This window comes from Chanodichthys erythropterus, chromosome 16, assembly GCF_024489055.1.
Source record: "Chanodichthys erythropterus isolate Z2021 chromosome 16, ASM2448905v1, whole genome shotgun sequence".
NCBI classification, from domain to species: domain Eukaryota; kingdom Metazoa; phylum Chordata; class Actinopteri; order Cypriniformes; family Xenocyprididae; genus Chanodichthys; species Chanodichthys erythropterus.
This window is the reverse complement of record NC_090236.1, coordinates 27,887,192-27,910,826: the sequence shown is the minus strand read 5'-3', so window position 1 is coordinate 27,910,826 and position 23,635 is coordinate 27,887,192. Positions and strand designations below refer to the sequence as shown.

Below are 23,635 nucleotides of genomic sequence, written 5' to 3'. Positions count from 1 at the left end.
CGGCTTAACCCTTCTTTATGAATGACTAACTGCTTCAGCTTGTTCATACTGTATGAGGTATTTTTGGTGGTGGATGAAATTGGACTAGCAGCTTCAATGAGCAACATCTTTCTACATCAGACACGTCAGCACAATCGCAGAACAGCCTTTCAATAATTCCTACTTGGTGGGTTTTTGAGAATAAGGACATAATCTGAAGTTAGAAACGTAAAACAGTCGATCCAGTGAAGATATTGTGCTAGACAAGAACCAGTGAGTGACTTCAATCATGAAAGATTAACATCTCCAGTACAAAATACAATCTGTCAGAAAAAATTAAAACATTTATTGGGTATAAATATATTACATACACGCTACAGATACAGATAAGTCTTACATACATAGGGTAGTATTTGCAAAAATCTATACATTAACATTGATATGGCAGTTTCTTTTATATATATGCATATGAAATTGTCTAACATTTACAATACGAGAAAAATGTATGACTTTAAAAATTGTAGATCATGACAAGCCTGGAATGTTTTGTATATTTGTCCTTTTTCTGTCTTTTTTCTTTTAAACTCTGAGGTAAAAATACACTTTTTTTTTTTTTGGAAAATAGTTGAATACACTTATGGTTCTATACATTTCTCTGGGATGACTGAGAGCTGATTGATCTCCAAACCATCATTTTCAAATTCATTTTCATATTTAAAACAGCACAAATAAAACAGATAAAACAGAATAAAATACAATATAAAAATACAAAACTATACTTGGGCCACAAAACTGTTGTGTGTTCTTTTTTTAAATTTTACAAGGACCAATAAGAAAACAAACAAACATAAAAATTGAGATCATCGGTTAGGACCAAATACTACTTACATAATTTTGGGGGGAACACTAACAATAAAAGGACCCCAATGTATTTTCAGACTTTCCACTAAATGTGATCAAGCCTGTGTGGACCAGTTTTACAGATATTTCGTACTGCATGATACTCTCGATTTGAAAGCAATAGCAACATTGACTAGGAAATACAGTTTTATCAAGATAAATTTAATAAAGATTAATGTTTCACTTGAAAAAGTGCTTCATTTCTGTTAGTTGTCATACTATATATCTATATATCTCTATATATATAATTCCTTAGCAAAAATACTGGAATAAATTCACTATTGCGCTATGACATGTCTGGAAAATAAAAGGAAATTAGAAATGTCACTTGCCTGAAAACAGTTTGATTGTTTTGCTTTCCTTTCGGCGTGAAGCGGCATGTAAGATTTCACCTCAGAAGGATTATTAAAATAAATGGCACAATTTTCACTACTTAAAAAGTGTAGTCACAGATGAAGTTTAACTTAAACTTATGTTTTTCCTTTTCAAGAAATTATGTTCTAGTGTCACAAAGGATTTCTCAAGTAACCCTTTAAATAACAATAAAAAGCAACATAAAAGTGGACAAGCTTCCGCTTTGGCAAACAGTAAGATAACATAAGCGTATAACACTCTTTAGCAATGCCAAATGTAGCTATGTACTGTATGTCCCATTACACACACACAAACACACACACACACACACAAAAAAAAAAAGGTTAAACATTTGCTACGGTTCTCTATGAAAAGACAACTAACTGGAGTTCGGCACTTTGTAATAGGAGATGAACAGACATTTGGTTATATATAAATGTTTCAGCATGGTACATGCTATATGTTCCCAATTAATGAAAGACATAAACATTACCAGAATTATGAAAGGAATGCTGGCCTTTATCGTTAATCTACAATACATAGAAAAATAACTGAAAAAAAAAAAAAAAACATGCTACAAGAGAGGAAAAAAAAAGTACATAACTACATCTCTTAATTTCTTGAAAAATAAATAAATGAAGATTGCACTTTAATTGCCATTTAAAGTACTGTATGCAATAGATAGTATAAATAACCCTAAAGAACGATACCTTACTTTCCCATTAACTTTGGCAAAGGTATTCTGAGCTAGTAAACGATTTGCTTACGAACAACTGGAGCAAGGCACAGCTTAGGTGAGAAAACAGATCAAATAAATGCATTTAAAATCGCAGAGGCAGATACAACGGAACGAAGCTACTAATGACAGCAATATCAGAATTACTCGGCAACGTTTAGTGTTTCGCAGCACCCTCTCAGAAACATAGTATTTACTTCTTCACCTCTGAAAAGTCCATGTCCCTGAGGTACAATACAGGCTGTCAGTTTATTTCTCCTTTTTAGAAACCTCCTAACCGGTTCTGCGAGAGTAATGTGGGAGAAACTCTTTGGATCGATGGGAACTGCTGGTTTGTACCTTTTACTTGGCTAAAGATGCATTGCAAGCACATCAGGCTGTTTTGGCATGAACATCAGCGGCAGCGGGTGGAGGAATTCACTGCTGCTTTTGACAATAACCTTGGTAAAGCACCTTAGAAATGTCCAACTGGCTTTCACGGATTCAAAGAAGATGAAACATTCAACGCGTTGACACGGGCCGCAGAGAAAACACGACGGGCGAAGTCCTGGGGACGAACGGCATTCACGGAGGCTATTTCTGTTTCACAGCTATGGACTGGCTTTTGTGACTCCAGCCATCAGCTGGTCCCTACGGACACCACACAGAGCCCAAAATCAGTCTGAGAGGGCGACGTTAGCCTAGCCAAGTCATTCGAGGGGGCCGGAAGGCGAGAAGTAGCCCTGTGTCACTGCACCTTGGGACTAGATGGCCAGTTTTCTTTGGCGGAGGGCATCGTTACCAAATGCGTGGCACGTCAAACTTCCCTTACCCTCGTCCGCCACCACTACTGACCAAAGATAAAGCACCATAGATTGTGAATTGACACGCTCCAAAAGAGAGATCTACTTTAAACTCATCGTTACTTATATTACAATAGCTCTATAGAATCTTATAGATTTATATTTTTATCTATCTATCTATATATATATATATATATATATATTAGATAACTGATTCCGTTCGTAGGAAAAATAAACACACAATAGCAGCATCACTTAAACGACACTTGGATTGCAACTTGCTTTGGCAGCTTAATGCAGGGGGCTTTACAACAGTCTTACTACGGTAACAGTATTTTGTGTTTCCGAGAAGGATCGTGGTCATGTGTACTGTGACGTAGTACAAACAAAATGTGAACATTACGTGATTATGTATATTAAAACGGCATTGGGTGGACTGTGATCGTGGGTATTACACTATGATAAAGCTATGATTCCAACAACTCGTATATGGCTGAGAAATAAATGCTGTGAAGCACACAAAGTAAGGCCATGAACGTGGAGAAAATACCAATACATTTTCCTCCCAACATATACGTACACTTAAAGGGATACAAAAAACGAAGCATGCAAAAACAGGCCGTCGCGCAACTCTTCGTAAGGCTTGATAATGTGGTTTCGCTTCCCCAAGAGTTCAGAGCAAAATCCACTCGCTGTAAAAGAGTGGCACAGTGATGCACAGGCAGGCTGGAAGGCATCAGAGAGAGAGAGAGAGAGAGAAAGAGAGGATGAAAGACAAGAAGAGAGCCTGTATAACATACTCAGCCTACAGTACGTCGCATTGGATGTATACTTTAAGTGTTCGTGTGTTACTCGAAACGTAAATGGCTGGCTGCTGGATCTGCATTGCTTTTATTATCTTCACTTCATGAAGAAGTATTCCACCACAAAAGCGATGAGGAAAGACAGGGCCGCGAAAGCCCCGACTAAGACACCCGCGAAGCGTTCGTCCGTGGCGAACATGCCTCTGGGCTTCAGGGTCTCGGCCGAGCTGAGATCTCCAGGTACGGCGAGCTCCATACGCCGCAGTGTGAAGAGCGAGGATGGGCTGAGGGGTCCGCACAGCTCCTGCGTGCTGTCCTGACACCGGCGGCACACGTACACGCGGAAGCGATAGTCTGTGTTGTTGTGCAGGCCCGAGATCTGGAAGGTTGTGTCCTCTCCCTTGTATAACTGAAAAAAAGAAAGAAAGAAGGTTTGTTATAAATACAGCTTAATATGCTGAAACTCACTACAACGTCAGGAATTACACGTTACGCAAAAACGTCAGTTTGGAACCTGAGCATGCGCAGAAGGAATCTTCAGTGGAGCCGGGAGGCGGAGTCGCGGTATCAAACTTCCGCCCAGACGGCTGCGTCATCATTGATGTATTTTAAATAGGCAATATAAATTATACGTAATTTAGAATTCTCCCTATAAAATAATAGGCTATTCTGTTTCTAGAGCAATAATATTTTTGAAACAGCAAATTCATTAGATAAACTCAATATAATATGCCACTAGAAACAACTCTAAAATGTCAGAAACGGTCCTGCCATTTTAAATAAAAGGTTTAAACTAACGTTTCAGGAGATCGATTGCTGTAGACAGTGCTCTATAATTAATTAGAGTAGGCTATCATTAGTTTTATCCTGCTATAATTATTATTTTATACCCATAAAAATAATTAGTAACTGCCAGATAACGATCACCTGCTTTTTTACGTCATGGCTAACGTTAGGCATGTTATCTTAACTAATAACGTTTATTAATTAGCTTATGAAGCCCACATTTAACATTACCGAGAAAAGCTCAGATATCCGTCAGATCCTGTAGGTCAGTTAGTACAGTTTACTGCTGAACAGCTCAATTTGTCGGTGTGAAATAACACAGAAACTGAAAATTAATAATTATTTATTTATCTTCACTCTCCCCTCGAAGCCCCGACAGTCCTCAGACAAGCTGTCAATCAACTGTGAATCACGACGACACGCCCCATTTCTATAGCACCAAATTGCTAGCTAAAATTTATCACAAAAACGAACAATTGAATATAAATCAGCGTGATAACAATTACCTTAAATGACCAGAACCATCTTTCAGAAAATTTTATTTGAAGCATAATTTATTTTTATGTTTTAACTTAAGTCTCATTCGTCTGCATTGAGTGGGCGGGGTTTATGACCTGTACTGCATCCAGCCTCCAGGGGGCGATCAAAGAGCCCGCAGCTTCACTTTTCAGGACGTATGAGGCACACCCTAGGATAGAATATGCCACCACAACATTTACATTACGCCTCCACTGTTCTATTGCTTTTCATAAAAATAAAAACCATTTGACCCTTCGCCGGGAGTTTGATTGACAAGCGATCTAACCAATCATAACGCAGAATCCGCCATTTTGTCCGACAAAGCAGTCAGGACTTAGAAGATTAACCTCGTTGGACTTAAACTTGAAAAATGGTGTGTACTGACGTCTTTCCATGTTGGAAACAACATTCCTTCTCATGTTCATTTATGTTTATTTGATGCCATTAATTAACTAGTAGGAAGAGATGGTCGGTTCACCAGAAGCTTGAGCTGAGGCACTACAGCGATCTGTCACGACCATGGTCACGACACATTAAAGAGCCACAAAATGTTCGAATTTCTTAAAATTTACACAATTTGAAAGCTGGGACTTTGTTCAATATCACAAGTAACCTGCTCTGTCTTGTCTGTCAATGTGTTGTCAGTGTCCTCTTTGCTCCGTGATGTATTTTTCACTCTGTGTGGCATGACAGCGCCATGGCTTGTCGGACAAAGCAACAGTAACTAAGGGGGGTGGGACTTTGCAAAGGGTCAATTCTATCCAGCTCATCCAACACGAGCTGTAGAGCCATACTAAATGCAGCAGGAATCAGAGTTCACTAATCACGTGACAAGATGACTGACAAGACCATGGCGGAGGAATCGTTGCGCAACACAGCCTAAGCATCTGATAAATGTCTTATCTTGTAGAATTCGCGATCAGCACCGCTGCTCCCTATTCACAGAGTACATGCGATATCGCAAAATCAAAAGCGAGGCTAAAATGCAAGCACACGTATTCAAGTGTGATTTCAATAACCCACATTTTGAAAGCGGCTCCCTGATGCATGCAAATATCTCCCAATATGAAAGCTCTCTTAGGCTGGGCTGTGTAGTTGTAATCATCTCTCAGCTCTGTATCATGCTTATAGAAAAATTAGGTCTCTATTTGCACTTTGAATATTGAGAGTACTTTGATTATGGTTGCACTTATTGTTTGCACTTAATAAGACTAAGAGAAAACGGTTTTAGTCATTTTTATTTCTATGATCAATTTGTGGAAAGGAGTTCAGTTAGGAGGTCAAAAGTTGTAGAAGCTCATAAATCATGTACAGATCTGAGGTCTGAGAGACTGATATGAAATCATAAAGGAGAGAAGCCAGTCAGTTTGTGGCAAAACCTTTTACATTGCTTGAGTATTGTTGTCTTTTACCGCATAAGATAATTCATACTCAGAAAGTAGAACTGAAATGACATTCATTACAAGATGATTAGTTACAACATTTCAGATGCAACTGCAGAATATTTTTCTACTCATGTAATTCATCACTGAGGATTTCTTAAAAATACTGTTTAAAAATTGTGTTCTCGTGAACTCAATCAAGCGTCTCGTCTCGTGAGCTGTCTCGTCACACCCCTAGTATTTTATAATAATATTAAAGTTGAACGATTGGCTATAACTAGTGATTTTATCTATCAGGATAAAGTATAATTCACAAAAAGTAATATTAGGATATGGAGCTTCCAACATTTATTAAAGTATGAGCAACGGGAAGCCTTTCTATGGCAATATGATAGATAGTGGTCAACAGGATGCATTCCTCATGTGAGCAAGAGCTTTCATATCCTGGAGTTTTGACAATGCCATTATGTGCCACAAAAATATATATATAAAGTATGAAGGACAGTCTAAATAAGAACACTAAACAGAAAAGATGATTTTCACCACAAAAACATATCTTCCAATTACACTACATGCATGACATGCTGTTACAAACATTAAACATTCAAGGAAGTCTAAAATGCAGAATAGGTCATGTGTGGGAAGAAAATACCATTCTATCAGAGCACTTGCTATGTATGAGGCTTTTCACATGTGGCTGCTTTTGGTTGCCAAACAACAGCTGTTCAATTTCACTGGAAAGCCACCCACAATTTGTAACCTTCCTTACTCACTGCCAAGATGATGGACACATTTTCATTTGTTGACATAAATGAAACAAAGAAAAATTTCATATCACCATGCAGCTCTAATAGCACAGTGAAGCCAGGAGCCAAATAATTGCCTGGTTTCACAGACAGGGCTTAGATTAAGCCAGGATTAGGCCTTAGTTCATTTTGGACATTTACAGTAAGTAGCTTTTAAATATTAAGTGTGCGTCTTGAGACAAAACGATGGCATATTTTAAGATATTTAGTCTAGGACTAGGCTTGTCTGTGAAACCAGGCAATTAAGACCTTCATTGTTTATTCCAGATGCATGAATAAAGCGGTCCGACACGATCAGTTGAGAGTCCTTTATTTTCTCCAAACCTCTATTGAATTAGAAAAGCTGTACAAAAACTGATCAGAGAGGATTAAACAGTTGATTTCAAAGAGAAAAAGTAAAACTTCAGCTCAGTGCACACCAGACTTACGCCACTTTTGAAAACACTAATGTATCAAAGATATACACAAGCTATGCAGATACATTTGGAAACTGTCCCTCTCAGCAGTATAATGCATTGAAACAGATAAACTTAATAGAAGTTGTTTCTGGCAACTCTTTTTGACAGCTACTATTTCATTTTTCCATTTGCAGGGAGGAATGAAACATGCCATTTGAGTTCAGGACAGCATGTAAAACTGAGACGGCAACAGCGTCCGTTAATGAAAGTTGACAAAAACAAGCCAATTACTCATGAGTAGACAAAACAAAACTAAAAACAAGCTGAATCTAACAGAACGAAAAATAAAAATACAATAAAATGCAATAAAATACACATTCATTTATTCAGGTCCATGAGTGCAGACCATATATATAACTGCACAGGAAGATTTTACTATTTGTATCATTTAGCTTTTATGTTTCCAAAACAATACATGATATAGAGTCGATATTGAATAGTTTATTGTTCAAGCTCATTTCCATCTGTTGGTAATCTTTAAAAGCACTAAACATTTAATAACCATGTTAAATGTAATCTTTAGCAAATCTCAAAACGAATATCAATTTTCCATACTGTACATTATAATGTGGTGATGTCTAAACTCACTGTTTTGTGTTTTTTTATTTATTTATATTGAGTAAAAAAAGTGGAGAATTGTAATATTGATTGATAGTATTGGTTCTCGACCATAACATGAATAGAGTTACAGGCCAAAATTATCGCAACTAATTTTGGCAAGATGTATTTGCTTGCATAATGTTAATTCAGTAATGTACAGTGCACATGCATTAGCTGTACAGTTAGCCGGGTGAAAATGATCTGAGATGTAGACATAAGTGGAATAAGCTGGTGAAATTGAGACGTACACTAGTTGCTAGCCACATTAGCACAGAGTTCACACAAACACACCAGAACCAGAGCAAACAGAACACAGCATCTGCTGCCATTAAACGCTCACTTCTCTTTACAAGCAAACAATCTGCTCCTGACTCGCATCCATTTTAACAGCTGACAGAACAGGGCACACATTAGCACAGTAATAGGAACCATGCCAGCTTCATTAGACATTAGAACAGCAGCGAACTTGCCCTAGCAGAGAGCTATATGAGTGAAGGAAGAGATCTGATTGGTTTGCTTTGGTCATGACAGAAGCGGTCACGTAGAACTCCATGGAGAGAATGCGTGGCCTTTAGATCCATTCAATGCTCAGTGGAATTAGATTCACCAGCTGATCTACTATGTGGCCATTAAATAACAAATGATGGCACATTTGTAACAGAATTGACAAAAAATGTGTTCCTTACACAGACACATACAGGAATGTTTGAAAGCAGCCATCTATCAGTGGATCCCTAATATATCCATTGATAGATGCCTGCTTTCAAGCACTCCCATGTGTATCTGTGTAAACGCTTGATGAAGAGCGTCAGAAATGTCTATTTACAACAGCTTTTTGAAGCGTTGATCATTATAGCCAATTATAGACATATCTGTTGAGCATATGAACACAAAGGCCAATCAGGTATTTAGAATCCGCTCAACAGTGCTCAAAATGATAGTGGCAAATGCTGGTATGGTCACATTTTTTAAATTCAGTAATTTTGACAACACTACTAAAACACTAACCTAACAGTCTACTAATACTCTAATTAGAGTTAGTTGACATGTTGATGAACTCTTTCCCCACCATTGACTTTGAATTGAATTTTCCAGTAATAACCAACGGCAGAACCTATGTCACAGGAGTCTGAGGACAACAGCGGCAGCTCAGTAGTCTCACACTGTTGTTGGGTTGGAGCGTCGTTAAGGGTAAGTTAAGTGGTTGAGTGGAGATCGCATTCATTAAGGTTGAGCTTTTAGTTATAGTGAAGTGTAGGGTTAGTTGTTAGGGCAGGTTACACAATTGTCAGCACCACCCCAACTTCAGATCTGATTCTGCTGGCCTGGTGCTGTTGTTCTTATACTGCTGTGATGTGTGGTTCTGCAGTTAGATATATCTCAAATTTTCCAGCTTTCTGTGTTTTCACTGTTATTCAGTAGGGGGTGCTATTACTCATCTTCTGAAAGTGTAAAGAATCTCCGGATCAAAACACAGGCAAAAAAAGCAGCAGAAACTAGTGATAAAAGCGCTGCTTATGCACATTGTAGTCTTTGACAAAAATGTGATTTTCTCAGCTTTTGTTCAAAATTTACATCAGAGGCTCTGTTCTGTCTTTTGATATATTGTATGTTCAGATATTCATACAACAAACATTCTGGGAGCCATGAAAGTTTTGTGAAAATGATCAAATGCTGCCACTGGCTGGCAATACTTGTTATGCTCAATAATTTAATCAGACTAAACCATTGAACAGAACTGAATGCTGTTTTCCTGCATTACTAGAAATTCTCCAAATCACAACCAATGCATTTTCAAGTCAAAAACAACAACCACAAAAGATGAAAGACAATATGTTTTTAAATGCAGGCTGTTATTTCCTGCAATTGTATCAAGTATGATAGATGAGCTGGTTGTTGGTCTCTATCAAGCCATCAGCACTCAGCAGTGGCATCAGCGTCAGCTGCAGAATACTAATATTCTCAGGCAGATGACACAGACCTAACATCCTACTCCTACCTAAAACCTAAGTCTGTGGGAATGAAATCTCACTCTCTTTCCCTTTCCTTGAATAATATAAATTTTCCATTTGTCAATGTGCTGCCTAAAGCTTTGGAGATATTAATAATAATAATAATAAAAAAAAAAAAAAAAAAAAAATCAATGTTAAATAAAGAAAATATAAAATAATCATAAATGACCCAAGAATGTTAATATGCTGCAATACAAACTAAATGAATGTCTCAAACTAAAAGCAATTTTAACAAATAATATAAAAAAAGCTATCGAATTTAACATGCACTAACGCATTTGTCTATTTTAATACAAAAATTCCCTCATTACATTTTTACAGAAATATACAGGTGCTGGTCATATAATTAGAATATTGTGAAAAAGTTCATTTTTTTTTATTGTAAATTATTTTTAAAAATAAAACTTTCATATATTCTAGATTCCCTACATGTAAAGTAAAACATTCCAAAGGTTTTTTTTTTTTTTTTTAATTTTGATGATTAGACCGTACAGCTCATGAAAGTCCAAAATCCAGTATCTCAAAACATTAGAATATTTCCTAAGATCAATCAAAAAATGGATTTTCAAAACAGAAAAGTTCAAGTTCTTTAAAGTATGTTCATTTGTACACTCAATACTTGATCGGCAGCACATATTACAGCAAATGACTTGCTCCCAGCACAAATTACAGCATCAGTGAAGTGTGGCATGGAAGTGATCAGCCTGTGGCACTGCTGAGGCACTATTGAGCTTTCAGATCATCTGTATATTGTTGGATCGACTGTTTCTCATCTTTCTCTTGAAAATATCCCATAGATTCAGGGGTCAGGCATGTTGGCTGGCCAATAAAACACAGTAATATCATGGTCAGCAAACCACTTGGAAGTGGTTTTTGCACTGTGGGTAGGTGCTAAAGTATGATAAAGAAAAGGAAATCAGCATCTCCATGAAGCTTGTCAGCAGATGGAAGCATAAAGTGCTCCAAAATCTCCTGGAAGATGGCTGGATTGACTTTGCATTTGATAAAACACAATGGACCAACACCCGCAGATGTCACGGCCCCCCAAATCATTACTGACTTCAGAAACTTCCCACTAGACTTCAAGCAGCTTGGATTCTGTTCCTCTCCAGTCTTCCTTCAGACTCTGGGACCATGATTTCAACATGAAATGCAAAATTTACTTTTATCTGAAAAGAGGACTTTCGACCACTGTTCACTGTCCAGTTATTTTTCTTCTTAGCCCAGGTAAGATGCTTCTGACGTTGTTTCTGTTTCAGAAGTGGCTTGGTAGTCCTTTTCCTGAAGATGTCTGAGTGTGGTGACTCTTGATGCGCTGACTCCGGCTTCATTCTACTCATTGTGAAGCTCTCCCAAGTGTTTGAATCGGCTTTAATGACAGTATTCTCAAGCTTGTGGTCATCCCTGTTGCTTGTGCACCTTTGCCTACCAAATTTCTTCCTTCTAGTCAACTTTGCATTTAATATGCTTTGATACATCACTCTGTAAACAGCCACCACATTCAGTAATGACCATCTGTGACTTACTCTCTTTGTGGAGGGTGTCAATGATTGTCTCCTGGACCATTGCCAAGTCAGCAGTCTTCTCCATTAGTGTGGTTACAAAGAACAAGAGATACCCGGAATTTATACTGTAGGGATGGTCATTTAATGAAACTCAAATGTAAATATTCTAATATTTTGAGATACTGGATTTTGGACTTTCATTAGCTAAACACTCTAATCAACAAATTAAAAAAAAAAAAAAAAACTTTTGAAATGTTTTACTTTACATGTAGGGAATCTAGTATAAATGAAAGTTTAATTTTTTAAAAATAATTTACAATAAAAAAATGAACTTTTTCACGATATTCTAATTATATGACCAGCACCTGTAGAACCTACTTTTTTTGCAAATGAGATGAGTAAGAATGTGAAGATTTTTCTGTAGAAATGAACTGAATAATGAGATAAATCACTGGCTAATCAATAGCTCTAATCTGTAGACAATTCAGATTTGAAGAATGAAATCTCACCTGTTTGTAGTCAGATTCACGGCCCACAAGCACCTGTAGGATGTAGATGATGGGGTCTCCTCTCATTGGTGGAATGCTCTCCCAGCTGACCTCACACACATTCCCTTCCATCTGTACCACTTTGGGAGCTAAAAGATAATATAGATAAAGATAATAAGATAATATAAGTATAGCTATATAAACAGCCAATAAGTACCCATCTAGTACATGAACACATGTGTGTCATGAAGCAATATGTGGATGTTCTTGTTCAAGGATACTTTACCCTTGAGAGCTGGAGGAACAGATTTGGTGGTATGGAAGGTGTGTATTTCAGAGAAAAGCCCCTCTCCTGCCTCACTCACAGCTTGAATCCTGAGACAGTAGCTGCTCGACTCATTTAGTCTCTGTACCTTATATGTGTGGCTTGGGCCTCTGTAAATAGTGACAAACCTAAAACACACACATTTCATTTATGTTAATGTGCGTAATTCACCAATTTACTTAGTACCAATCAGGGGCGATTCTAGGATTTTGATTTTAGGGGGGCTCAGCCCCCAGTAAGGGTATGATTAAAAAAATATTATTTGACTGACTGTTGCTCATTTGCAGACCTACTCCCGCACGACAAGAAAAAATGTTGTATATCCATCAACAATGAAATATAAATTATTTTAGTTTTTTAGCTTTTTAGCCTTTATAATCAACAATACGGTTGGATATTCATAAAGTCACCCCATGAAAATTGATGTCCTTTTAAGTATTTTAACTAACCAGCTAATATTCATTAAGAATATAGACAAACCATGTATTAATGTAATTGTCTATTGGCAATATGATTAATCTGTTCTATATTTATTTCTATTTATTAAAAATAACAACATGAATTATCAATTTGCCACTTCTATAAATCAAGTACAAATCTATTATAAATAGTATAAATCAGGAAAATCAAAAATCCCTTTACTCCATGCTTACTCTAATTTATGTATCATGACACTCCTCCTGATTCATTATTACTTAATACAAAACTATATTTAATAATACAAAACAAAATAACTCCACATTCTCTCTCTGGGCCATCTAGTGCTTTCAGACAATGATGTGTGTCATTTTTGTGCTGCATAATGTAATGTCAAAATACATTATAATATGTCTGTAATTGTAAAAAGTAAATTAAAATAAATCATGATCGTTTTCTGAATCTAAAGTATGTTTTCATGGGTGTTAATCACTTCATTTTTGTCACTTCATCACACGCAGCGAAACGTATTGGTATTGGATGAGAAACCGAGCCGTCTCGTGTGCTCCCAATGCTCCAGTAACATTACATTATGTAAACTGCAATGCATTTATGACATAGAACTGCACCGATGCAGATGTAATATCATAGCATTAGCAATCTATCAATAAATGCACGCACACACGACACACACCTTGTGCTCTCTGATGTTCGCTCTGCTCGGCGCCCCTGCAGATTGAAAAATGCGCTAAATCCAAGCAGACTCAGATAAGAGGAGGAGCCGAAACTTGACGCAGCTTGCCGCCGTTTCAAATGAGTTTTTTTAAAGGGGACTGAAGCGATCAAAAATGTATTAATCAAATATTTTTTTAGGGGGGCTGGGCAGAAGTTTAGGGGGGCTGAAGCCCCCCTAAAAAGGGCCTAGTGACGCCCCTGGTACCAATCAAAATTGTTTTTTTTAAATGTTTTCTCTATTTTGCTCAGCAAGGCTGCATTTATTTGATCAAATATGCAGTAAAAATAGTAATATTGTGAAATAACATTACAATTTAAAATTGTTTTCTATTTTTATATATTTTAAATTTATTCCTGTGATGCAAAACTGAATTTCAGCATCATTACTCCAGTCTTCAGTGTCACATGATTGAAGTGATGATTTAGAAATCATTTTAATGCCTAAAACAGTTGTGCTGTTTAATATTTTTGTGGAAACAATGATACATTTTGTTTCAGGATTGTTTAATGAATAGAAATGCAGCAATTATTAGAATTATAAGATTATATAGATTTTGTAGCAATCTACGTAAACGTCTTTACTCACACTTTTGATCGAGTCCTTGCTGAAAAAAGTATTGCTTTCGTTTTAAAAAATTTTTTTTTTTGTTAATGTCCAAACTATTTATTTAATTAACTGCTTATAAATAATTAACTAAAATATTTTGTTGACAATTGCCACCAGTTGTAATGATGAGCTACATTTGTCTAAAATAAAAAAAAACAAAAATGTCAATAAAACCATAAAACAAAATGTTAAAGAATGCTCTTTTATGCCAATTTGTGTATTTCTAAGACATAAAAAGGACATAATGACATTGTAAACCAGCCCAAGACATTTAAAATTTAATTGAACCTTTTTTGGTCTCAATTACAATAAATTAGGTGGGAATTTCTGGTATTGGCAGTGAGCTCTGGGTATCCTCATACCATGTCCAGTCCTAGCGCATCCCCATCCGTCTAATGCACAGAACCTCAACACCTCAGGTCAAAACGGAGAACAAAGCAACAGCTGCTATTTAATGACTGCTTCCAAAGGTATTTTGCCAATCTCCAGAAATTCCTGCCAGCTTGATATCTACTAATTAGATGAAGGTAACAGACCAGTGACCTGCAGTTCATACTTAATATTCCCACCGAAGCCTGTCAAACTCTCCTCTTCATGCTCTGTTTATCCGAGGCTGGTCTATTTTGGAATGCTGCCTAGGATTCAAAGTTCCTAATGTGCATATAAAGGAATAGCACTAAACATCAATCTTGTGCAGATCCAGCTGTTCAACAGATCACATTCTGAATATGAATTATAAAATTAAATGTACTGTAGAGGAAAGGATTTTTCAAAGACTCAGAGAAGTGGTCTGAGATTGTTCGTCTGATGGATTGTACATCTCTGGTTACTATGGTAATCTGACCAGAAATAAAATGTGTAATAGCAGAAGGATTACGAGTCCATTTCAGAGCCGTGCGGAATCGAGACTCTCCCATCGTGCAGACGGCCTCTAATTTTGATTAAGCAGCTGAATCAATCATTGTTAACATACATTAGCAAATACTCAAATAAAGCAAATAAAAAACGTTTACCAAAGTCTAATGCACACCAATGATGGAAATTGGATCTTATGCCTTTAGTAAATGTGCTTAACGCTATAATTTCATCAGGACTAACACAAAGTCAAGGGGACATTATGCTACCAATTGATATTTGTTCATCTGTTTATGACTATGACGTTTCATTTTGTGACTTCCAGTCTCTGCACAGAATAAGACGCAGTAAACAACGGAATTATCGGAAAGCCTCAGTAGCTGCCTTTCCACTGTCGGGCTAAAGGTGAGAGTACCAGTGCGTGCCAGGGTCAGTCACGTTTCCACTGTCATGATGACGACGTCCACACTGTAAGTTTCAGGAGTGATAACCGCATTTAAATGTGGGAGTGAATCCCCTAAATTATCATTACATATGTGTATAGAACACGGCTCAGTCTCGAAACTGTGATGACTAACAGCTTGGAAAACATAGCAATGTTCTGTCGTGTTTGGTACCCATTATTGTGGCCAAAGTAATATTACAGTGACAAAACACTCGCTATTTTCAGCAATTTAACTAAAGCACAGTTGACTGAAGCATTGTGTTTTGTTTATGCTTGTATAGTCTGTTTCACACAGAGCTGCGTTGCCATGATCACTCATTTTAAACGTTTTTTTGGCTTGTTGTTTAAACTCGGCTCATAAAGCGATCAGGTATACGGAGTTATTAAAGTGAGCAGGCATGAGTCGCAATATTTTGGTCTTATTTTCAGCATAAAGCATTTGGATTTATTTAGGTTTATTATTGGCTTGTACTTGTTTGTTGATTTTTTTTAGCAACATCTGGCAACATGAATGAGTCACGGCTCATACTGCTTTCCCTGTGATTCACTGCACATACAGAAGAGAGAAACATCTCTGATACACGTTAAAAAATGTCATTAACAACTAGTTCTGTACACACTGCATAGAATTTCTGTAAATGCGGTTGTCACTACCTGTTTTTTTCGAGAGTTAATACGGTTGTAGAATGCAGTTGTCACTCCCGTATTTTACTGAACTGTGTGTGTACAGAACGTGATTAAGCACTAAAAAGGTGAACTGACAACCGAATTTAGTGTGTGTGTATGTGGCCAATACAGATCAGAGACTTGTTCTTAATGCTCCCCTGTAACTTTTATTAATAAATTAGCTTCACTACTGAATCGCTACATATATATTTCTCAGCAATAAGGGGGTAATATTGTTGAATTTTAAGTTTTTAAAACTTGCAGTTTCAGTATTAGTATAAAGATGCTGCACAGCCCCAGGTAATTTACACATGGATCTTTCTCTCTCTCTTTCATAATTAATTAAAATAAATGCTATAATTCATTCATTTAATAATCTTACTGCACTACTCTATCTCTGTGTCTGATTTAAAGTTTGCAGAATGCTAGATCTAACAAGTTGTAACTGATGAAAATAACCATTTTACCCTTCCAGTCAAATATTGCACTGCAAACATCAAGAACTTTATTCAGACAGGATGCACTCAATTGATTTTTGTGAAGCAACAATAAAGACATTTATAAATGTTACAAAAGATTTATAAATGCTTTTTTAAACTTTCTATTCATCATCATCATCATCATCCAAAAAAAAAAAAAAAAAAAAAAACACACTATCATGGTTAATGCATTTTTGATCAAATAAATGCAGCCTTGGTGAGCATCAGAAACTTTCAAAAACAAACTTTTAAACAGCACTGTATATATAAACCGTAATATATAAACTACCCTTGGTGCGTTTTTGGTAAAGACAAGTGCTTCTATCACCTGTCTCTTTGTAGCAAAACTGTTACTGGCTAAAGAGAATCATTAGAATAATTAGTAAATTAACCAGTCTACCACTAAAAGGATTTTTGACAGTGTTGGTTAGGGAATTCATTATATTTTTTATTAAATGTCCATCTGCCAGGCCTGTTGCCCACTCACAAATACTGCCAACACGCCACTCTGCCAAGGAAAACAATCAACAGTTACAATTAAATTAGGAAGAGAGCCAAACTGAAACTTGGGTAGGTTAAAAATTTAGTGACCTGACTGATCCTCAGGTATGTCACTACAGTAAGGCTTAAAGACCTATAATATATATCTGACCTCAAAAGCATTCATTTCTAAAAAAAAAAAAAAAAAAAAAAATGTAAATGTTAAAAAAAATTACTGCTATCTAATTACAGTTCACCTTGACTAAATCATATGATTGCTCACAGCGTGCTGTCAAAATGAATTCAATTTTCCTTTTAGCGATGCCTCTATTGCTATTTATGAGATGTGATTGAGATGAACTGACCTTCTGTTCTTGTCCTCCATCTGCAAGTTGTAGACCATCTCTTCTCCAAGCAGGCTCTTGGCATTGCTGCTGTCTCCCCACTTGAGTTTCAGGCTCTGGGGTCCCGCGGCAGTGCACTCCAGTCGGGGAGGGACAGGTGGCAGTGGCCTGGTGCGGGCCAGCAGGGGAGGGCAGAAGGGACTGGCACCGATCTCATTCACTGCCTGAATCTGCAGACTGACAGCACAGAGAGTCTCATTTTAACCATGTACACCAGGTGATCTTCAGGGCTGGGCAATTTTACCTGTGTAAATATGTAAACCACTAAAGATATACCATTTATATTTGTGCTGATATCAGTGAGCAAGACTCCGGCATTATCACATGGTAATTTTTGCAGAATTTCCTCCAAAAATAACTATAACAGAGCTAATGTGTGAGTCACTATACTATACTGATTCATGTGCATGTGTTAAAACCACAACATTTCCCTCTGCTTACAGCTGCCTTACATGCAGGAGGTGGGCAGATGACACTCATATGAGCAGCTTCATCTGAATATGCATGTTTGGATGGAGTACAGGCAGTTTCACATGTTTATCAACAGGCCAACAGATGTGCACCAGTTTTGCTGTTAACCGTGTGTAACACTTCATGGCATTTCCATGGCACAATAAACAAAATCTGCTGTAGTTGACACACTTTAATCAGTGCTTAAAGTGCATGGTAGAAATTATATAAATTATATAAATAAAATGTATTATTTATTTCTAAGACTGAATACACTAAGAATATTTTGAGTCATGATAACAATTACAAAAAGAAAAAAATTAAATTAAAATTGGCAGCAAATGTAATCTTGGCTGTTAAAACTTGGCACACTTCATGAACTACTGTAGTAATCAAACCAATGTGTTTTTTTTTTGAGACAACAGCTATTTTTTCAGTAATCTGTAGCTTCACCTGACTGAAACTTGATATGAAATGAGATAGAGTCGATCTCTTCACACACCGCCACTGTAAAAAGTAATAAGCCACGTCATGCCAAGTCTCGCTCATTTAAGGATGCAAATAACTTCCTTAACTTTCACCTTGCTAAACTCAATCAAATTTATATTTGTCAGTTGAAAGTGCTTTGGGTAGGAGCCCATCATTCAAGGATAATGCCTTGTCATGTTATTAAATCAAATGGAACCAAAATCAATTTCTGGGTTAAAAAAAAAAATGGGAGGGCTGGGAGTCTGGACTGGAATTAACAGCAGCTCTCCCACAACACCAGACTGTTTGGTTGACATTTAACTGAAAACAAAACATACTTTAACCTTTCACAAGATTTCATTAGTCTGTACGCCCCTAATGACAAAAGACAATCGATCTAGAAGCGATCAAGTGGATACACAGCCTGCTTTACACTAGGTATGGTTTAAAAAAAAAACTGGCCTTGATTCAAATACAGTGGGGTTCAAAAATCTTAGGCCACACTGAAATCTGGAGATTCAAAATCTTATCTTCATTTTAATTTGGAACTAAATTAAGAGGTATTCAACCCGGCTCCTGGAGATCCATAGCCCTGCAAAAATAATCTATTTGTGATTTTGAAGCGATCCTGAAGACATCGATTAGCTGGTTCAAGTGTGTTTGATTAGGGTTGGAGCTGAACTCTGCAGGACAGCTGGTCACCAGGAGCAGGGTTGAAGACCTCTGAATAATTGAGAATGAATAAAGCTGGCTTCACAGCTTTATGTTGACACAAATCCAAAAACCAAAAAAAGTCTTGAACTTTAAACATTGTGATCAAATTTCATCTCAGACAAAATTCTGTCAGTGTCAGAATGTTTGCTAGCTGCCATTTCAATCTTGCATGTAATGCAGTTCACAGTCACCGAATGTGTCACAGATTGATGATGTGAAACTCCGGATGAGTCTTCTTGTGTGCGTCTGTTTTTAATGCGTCTTGACTACCGTACAGTCTGACATGAATGACAACTGAAATTCGACAGTGTGACATGGCTTACAGCTGGGATCATGTTCATACAGAGTGACAAGCAACAGTCGCAAATGACTATTATAAATCTTAGTGTGCACCCGGCTTAAGACAAACTTTAGATTCTGCTCTATTTGAGGCCACGGATCACTTAAAATTACAGTATTTAATATTGACAGCTAGTGGTTGAAATGGGTACTGATGGGTAAAATATCGGAGAGAGTTGTTTCCCCCACCCCCTCCTCCTCAGACTCGATGCTCACGCGAGTTGCCAGGTTGATGACATGCAACAGGAATGAGCGCAATAAAAAATGGAAGGCGATGAGCATTTACAATTACAAAGTTGATTTATCTGCATTTAATACATCTCTGGACATACTGATGCTTTTTTGGTTGGGTAGAATCTACGATCTTTGTTGAAATACTATTGGGTAAATTGGCAGTGGGCGGGATAACACAGACCAAAACAAAAACAGACATTCCAACACAGAATGCACATTTCAAAGTAGAATAACTGGCTGTAGCATTGTTTTCCAGAGAAACAAGTATGTGAACTTAGCTTGAAAAGTATATAACTTAGTTTTAAAAGATTTGAGGCTAATTTTTTGAATGTATGAATAATTTATATGTTATATTGAATAAAAATGCTGATGTGATAATGTAATCCTTCTTTACTGTAACCTATGATTTTTTTCTCTCTTTTCTTTCTTACACATCAGCTCTATGCCTTGACATAATGTCCATATAAGTGTTCTGTTTATTGAGGGTTGAAAAAAAGACTGGGGTTGGTACGATTTTATCATTGTTTCTGAAAGGAGTATCTTATGCTTACCAAGGCTGCATTTATTTGATAGTTCAGTAAAAGCAGTAATATTGTAAAATATTATTACAATTTAGAATACCCGTTTTCTATTTTAATACTGTATATTCTAAAATGTTATTTTAGTCTTCAGTATCCAGTCTTCAGTGTCACATGATCCTTCAGAAATCATTCTAACATGCTGATTTGCTGCACAGGAAACATGTCTTATCATCAATTTTGAAAACAGTATTATTGTGGAAAACATAATGTGTTTTTACAAGATTTGATGAATAGAAAGAACAGATCAATTTAATGTGTCCCTGCTGATTAAAAGTATTCTTTTGAAAAAAGAAAAGAAAAAAGAAAAAAATTCTTACTGACCCCAAACTTTTAAACAGAAGTATAAATTGATTGTGAATGGGCAGAAAGAAAATCATTAAGTGGGGACCGGGTGGACATACAGTAAAAATCTAAAAAAAAAAAAAAATCTGCAGGACCCAGCAGAAAGTGGGATGAAACTGGAAAAAAAAAAAGAGAAAAGAAATCAGTCTCACGCAGATCTCTAATTTAAAGACCATAATCAAAGGTCTCTGACAAAAACATGGGTTGCATAAGCTGGCTGATGGAGACACTTGTATGTGCACAGTGGTGGCCTCATGCAGGGATAGATGTCCTGTTATGGACACCACTTCATAGATACACACATAAAATCTGCCCTCTGGCCTTCTCCTTTCATTAGCTACCGATTAGCGTCATTAACACGCTGCTGTTTACCCACTGTCTTCCTGGGCAGGGGGAGGAAGCATGCAGCGGGGTGGCGTGGTTGTGGCGTCACACTTCGCTGAAATGGACAACTTTGCTGAATGCGAATGAGACCCGAGATGAAGCATAACTACTCCCTGCAGTACACAGATTTAGCTCAGAGACAATCGGAAAGCTAAGCTGTTATTATTTAAAACTGTTTTCCAATATCGCAGAAGTGCTTATGTAAATCACTAGATAAATGTGATCTAGTGGATAGACTGGAGGTGTCAGAATGGTTCATGGTTGTGTGTTTTACATACCTGTATTCACTGTCAGGCTGTAGGTTCTGCAGCACATGGCAGGTGCTGGAGTCCAGGCTGATGAGCTGCTCTCCCAGTTTAAGAGTGTAGGACGTGATCTCCAGTCCATTGTTGCAGGGCTCATCCCATTTCAAAGCCAGGCATGTGGAAGGTGTGTAGACGCCGCTATCTGTGGGGTCGTGCTCAAGTACACACAACACTGAGACTGGGTCAGGTACGGTGGCGGGGGTCTGACAGCTCATGTGCTCGCTGTACGGTCCTGCACCTGCTTGATTCGCCGCCTTTAAAAAAGGGGACATGGTTTAACTTGCAGTATAATATGCTTTAATAATATTTTTGTTTTAAGGCTGTCAATAAATTTTAAAAATATTAAAATTTAGCTGTCAAAGTTTTGTTTAATTCAACATTATGACATTTTATTCACATCTGTGTGATTTCTAAAAAATTACAGTAAATGAAAAAATTATGACAAATTGCCAAACATAGTTACACTTAGGCCTGGTATTCAGTTTTCTTTCCCTTAAAAGGAACTAAATGTGTTAACGCATTAACTATGAAAAATTATTGTATTAATCACAATTAAATAACTGAATTCACTGACAGCCCTAATGTGATTTCTTGTGCAATAATGATGATAAATGTATCCTAAAAATTACAAGAAAAATATTCTTGATTAGAGTGACATTTATTAACACAAACTTCCTGTTTTATTTCATCAGCATACATTTTTAAATATTTACATTATATTATATTATATTATATTATATTATATTATATTATATTATATTATATTATATTATATTATATTATATTATATACAGACACATACACATATACATACATACATACACATGCTGGTCATATAATTAGAATATCATCAAAAAGTTGATTTATTTCACTAATTCCATTCAAAAAGTGAAACTTGTATATTATATTCATTCATTACACACAGACTGATATATTTCAAATGTTTATTTCTTTTCATTTTGATGATTATAACTGACAACTGACACATTTTTTTTATCTCATTCCATTTCTGTAAAGCATTTTGAGCAGCATGACAATATTTCCTAATAAATGAAAATGATTATAGTGATCATTATGCCGTTAATTCTCACCATATAATATCTCGAGATGACTGTCACTAGCTCATTTATTTAAAGCATAATGACAAGAACCTTTTTACAGCCTCAGTGCGCAAGATGATTCAGTTAATGAAGCAGCAACTTTCATTGTTCTTTTCAACTTTTCCTGTCATACTTTTACTACTCTAGTCATAATTAAATGGGATAAAATGGCCAAGAGCAAGTTAAATACGTTAAGTATGGCACAAAATCTTTTTGGTTTGAGTCGTGAGGCTGCAGCAGAGCCGACACATCACAGCCATGAAAAAGTACTATAATAAAACCACTTTGTGCGCTAATCAGTTATTTTGACTTTGTTACTCCCAAGGGCATTGAGCCTTAAGGCTAATTTATACCTCTGTGTCGGACCTACACCATATAGTCTCTATGCTTCGGTTTTTCTTTTATACTTCTGTATTGTTGTCTGCGTCGACATGCAATTACACATGCAGACCAGTAGCAGGCAGTATTCACTGGCTTATGCAGATTTATTTATTTTTTTGACTGAGGGAAGGGTTCTAGCAGACCAATCACAGCGCTTGTGGTCTGTGTAGAATTGACGCGTTGTTACATTTTTGGAGAAGCTACACCATAAGCCATGTTTGTTACACACAGCCTACAACGTAGCTACGGCTGTGTAAAACAGCCTTTACAGTAAAAAAAAATATATATACAGCTATGGAAAAAAATTAAGAGACCACTCCAAGTTCAGAAATCAATGTTAAGTGGTCTCTTAATTTTTTCCGTAGCTGTATATATAGCCATATCATTATTACAAATCAAGTCAACAACAGAGGACATTTCTAATACAATTAAAAAGCATTATGAAGGTGTAGGAAGGGTGCAATTTAGAGGCACCGTCTGTATAACTGGCTCAACAAAATATTTCAGAAATAAATTGTTCCACACTTTAAAAGAAGTATTGAACAATAAATATTGTGTACATAAAAGAACCCTTCAGTGACAGTAATACCTGTAGTCTGCAGTAGTAATGAGTAGCAGGTGTCAGGTCTGAGATCTCACACTGCGTGTCAGGGCCGCAGTAGATCAGCTCCATGGGCTCGTCCTCTCGGCCCCACTCTAGACGGTACTCAGAGATGTCGGCCCCTGAGCTCTCTGGACTCTGGAGAGAGGCAGTGCATAAAAAAAGTTATTGGCTGATTGTTTGTACTTCAGCTCATCTGACCATCAATACTGA

At 36.8% G+C, this 23,635-nt stretch overlaps 1 protein-coding gene across 4 annotated transcripts in view; it reads right to left on the bottom strand.

Moving 5' to 3' along the window:
- Positions 1 to 308: 308 nt before the first annotated feature.
- The window catches only part of fndc3ba (fibronectin type III domain containing 3Ba), a 158,531-nt gene continuing 135,204 nt past the window's right edge, over positions 309 to 23,635 (bottom strand). For 3 of the 4 annotated variants that reach the window (XM_067362243.1, XM_067362245.1, XM_067362244.1), the window contains 6 exons: positions 23,411 to 23,560; positions 21,314 to 21,594; positions 17,485 to 17,700; positions 12,397 to 12,563; positions 12,132 to 12,259; positions 309 to 3,963 (listed from right to left, as the gene is read on the bottom strand). In XM_067362243.1, coding sequence (XP_067218344.1) covers positions 3,652 to 3,963; positions 12,132 to 12,259; positions 12,397 to 12,563; positions 17,485 to 17,700; positions 21,314 to 21,594; positions 23,411 to 23,560 — 1,254 coding nt within the window. In that variant the 3' untranslated portion in view covers positions 309 to 3,651. Of the gene's footprint in view, positions 3,964 to 12,131; positions 12,260 to 12,396; positions 12,564 to 16,796; positions 17,148 to 17,484; positions 17,701 to 21,313; positions 21,595 to 23,410; positions 23,561 to 23,635 lie in introns of those variants that run through there. The other variant, XM_067362246.1, reaches the window with a different exon arrangement.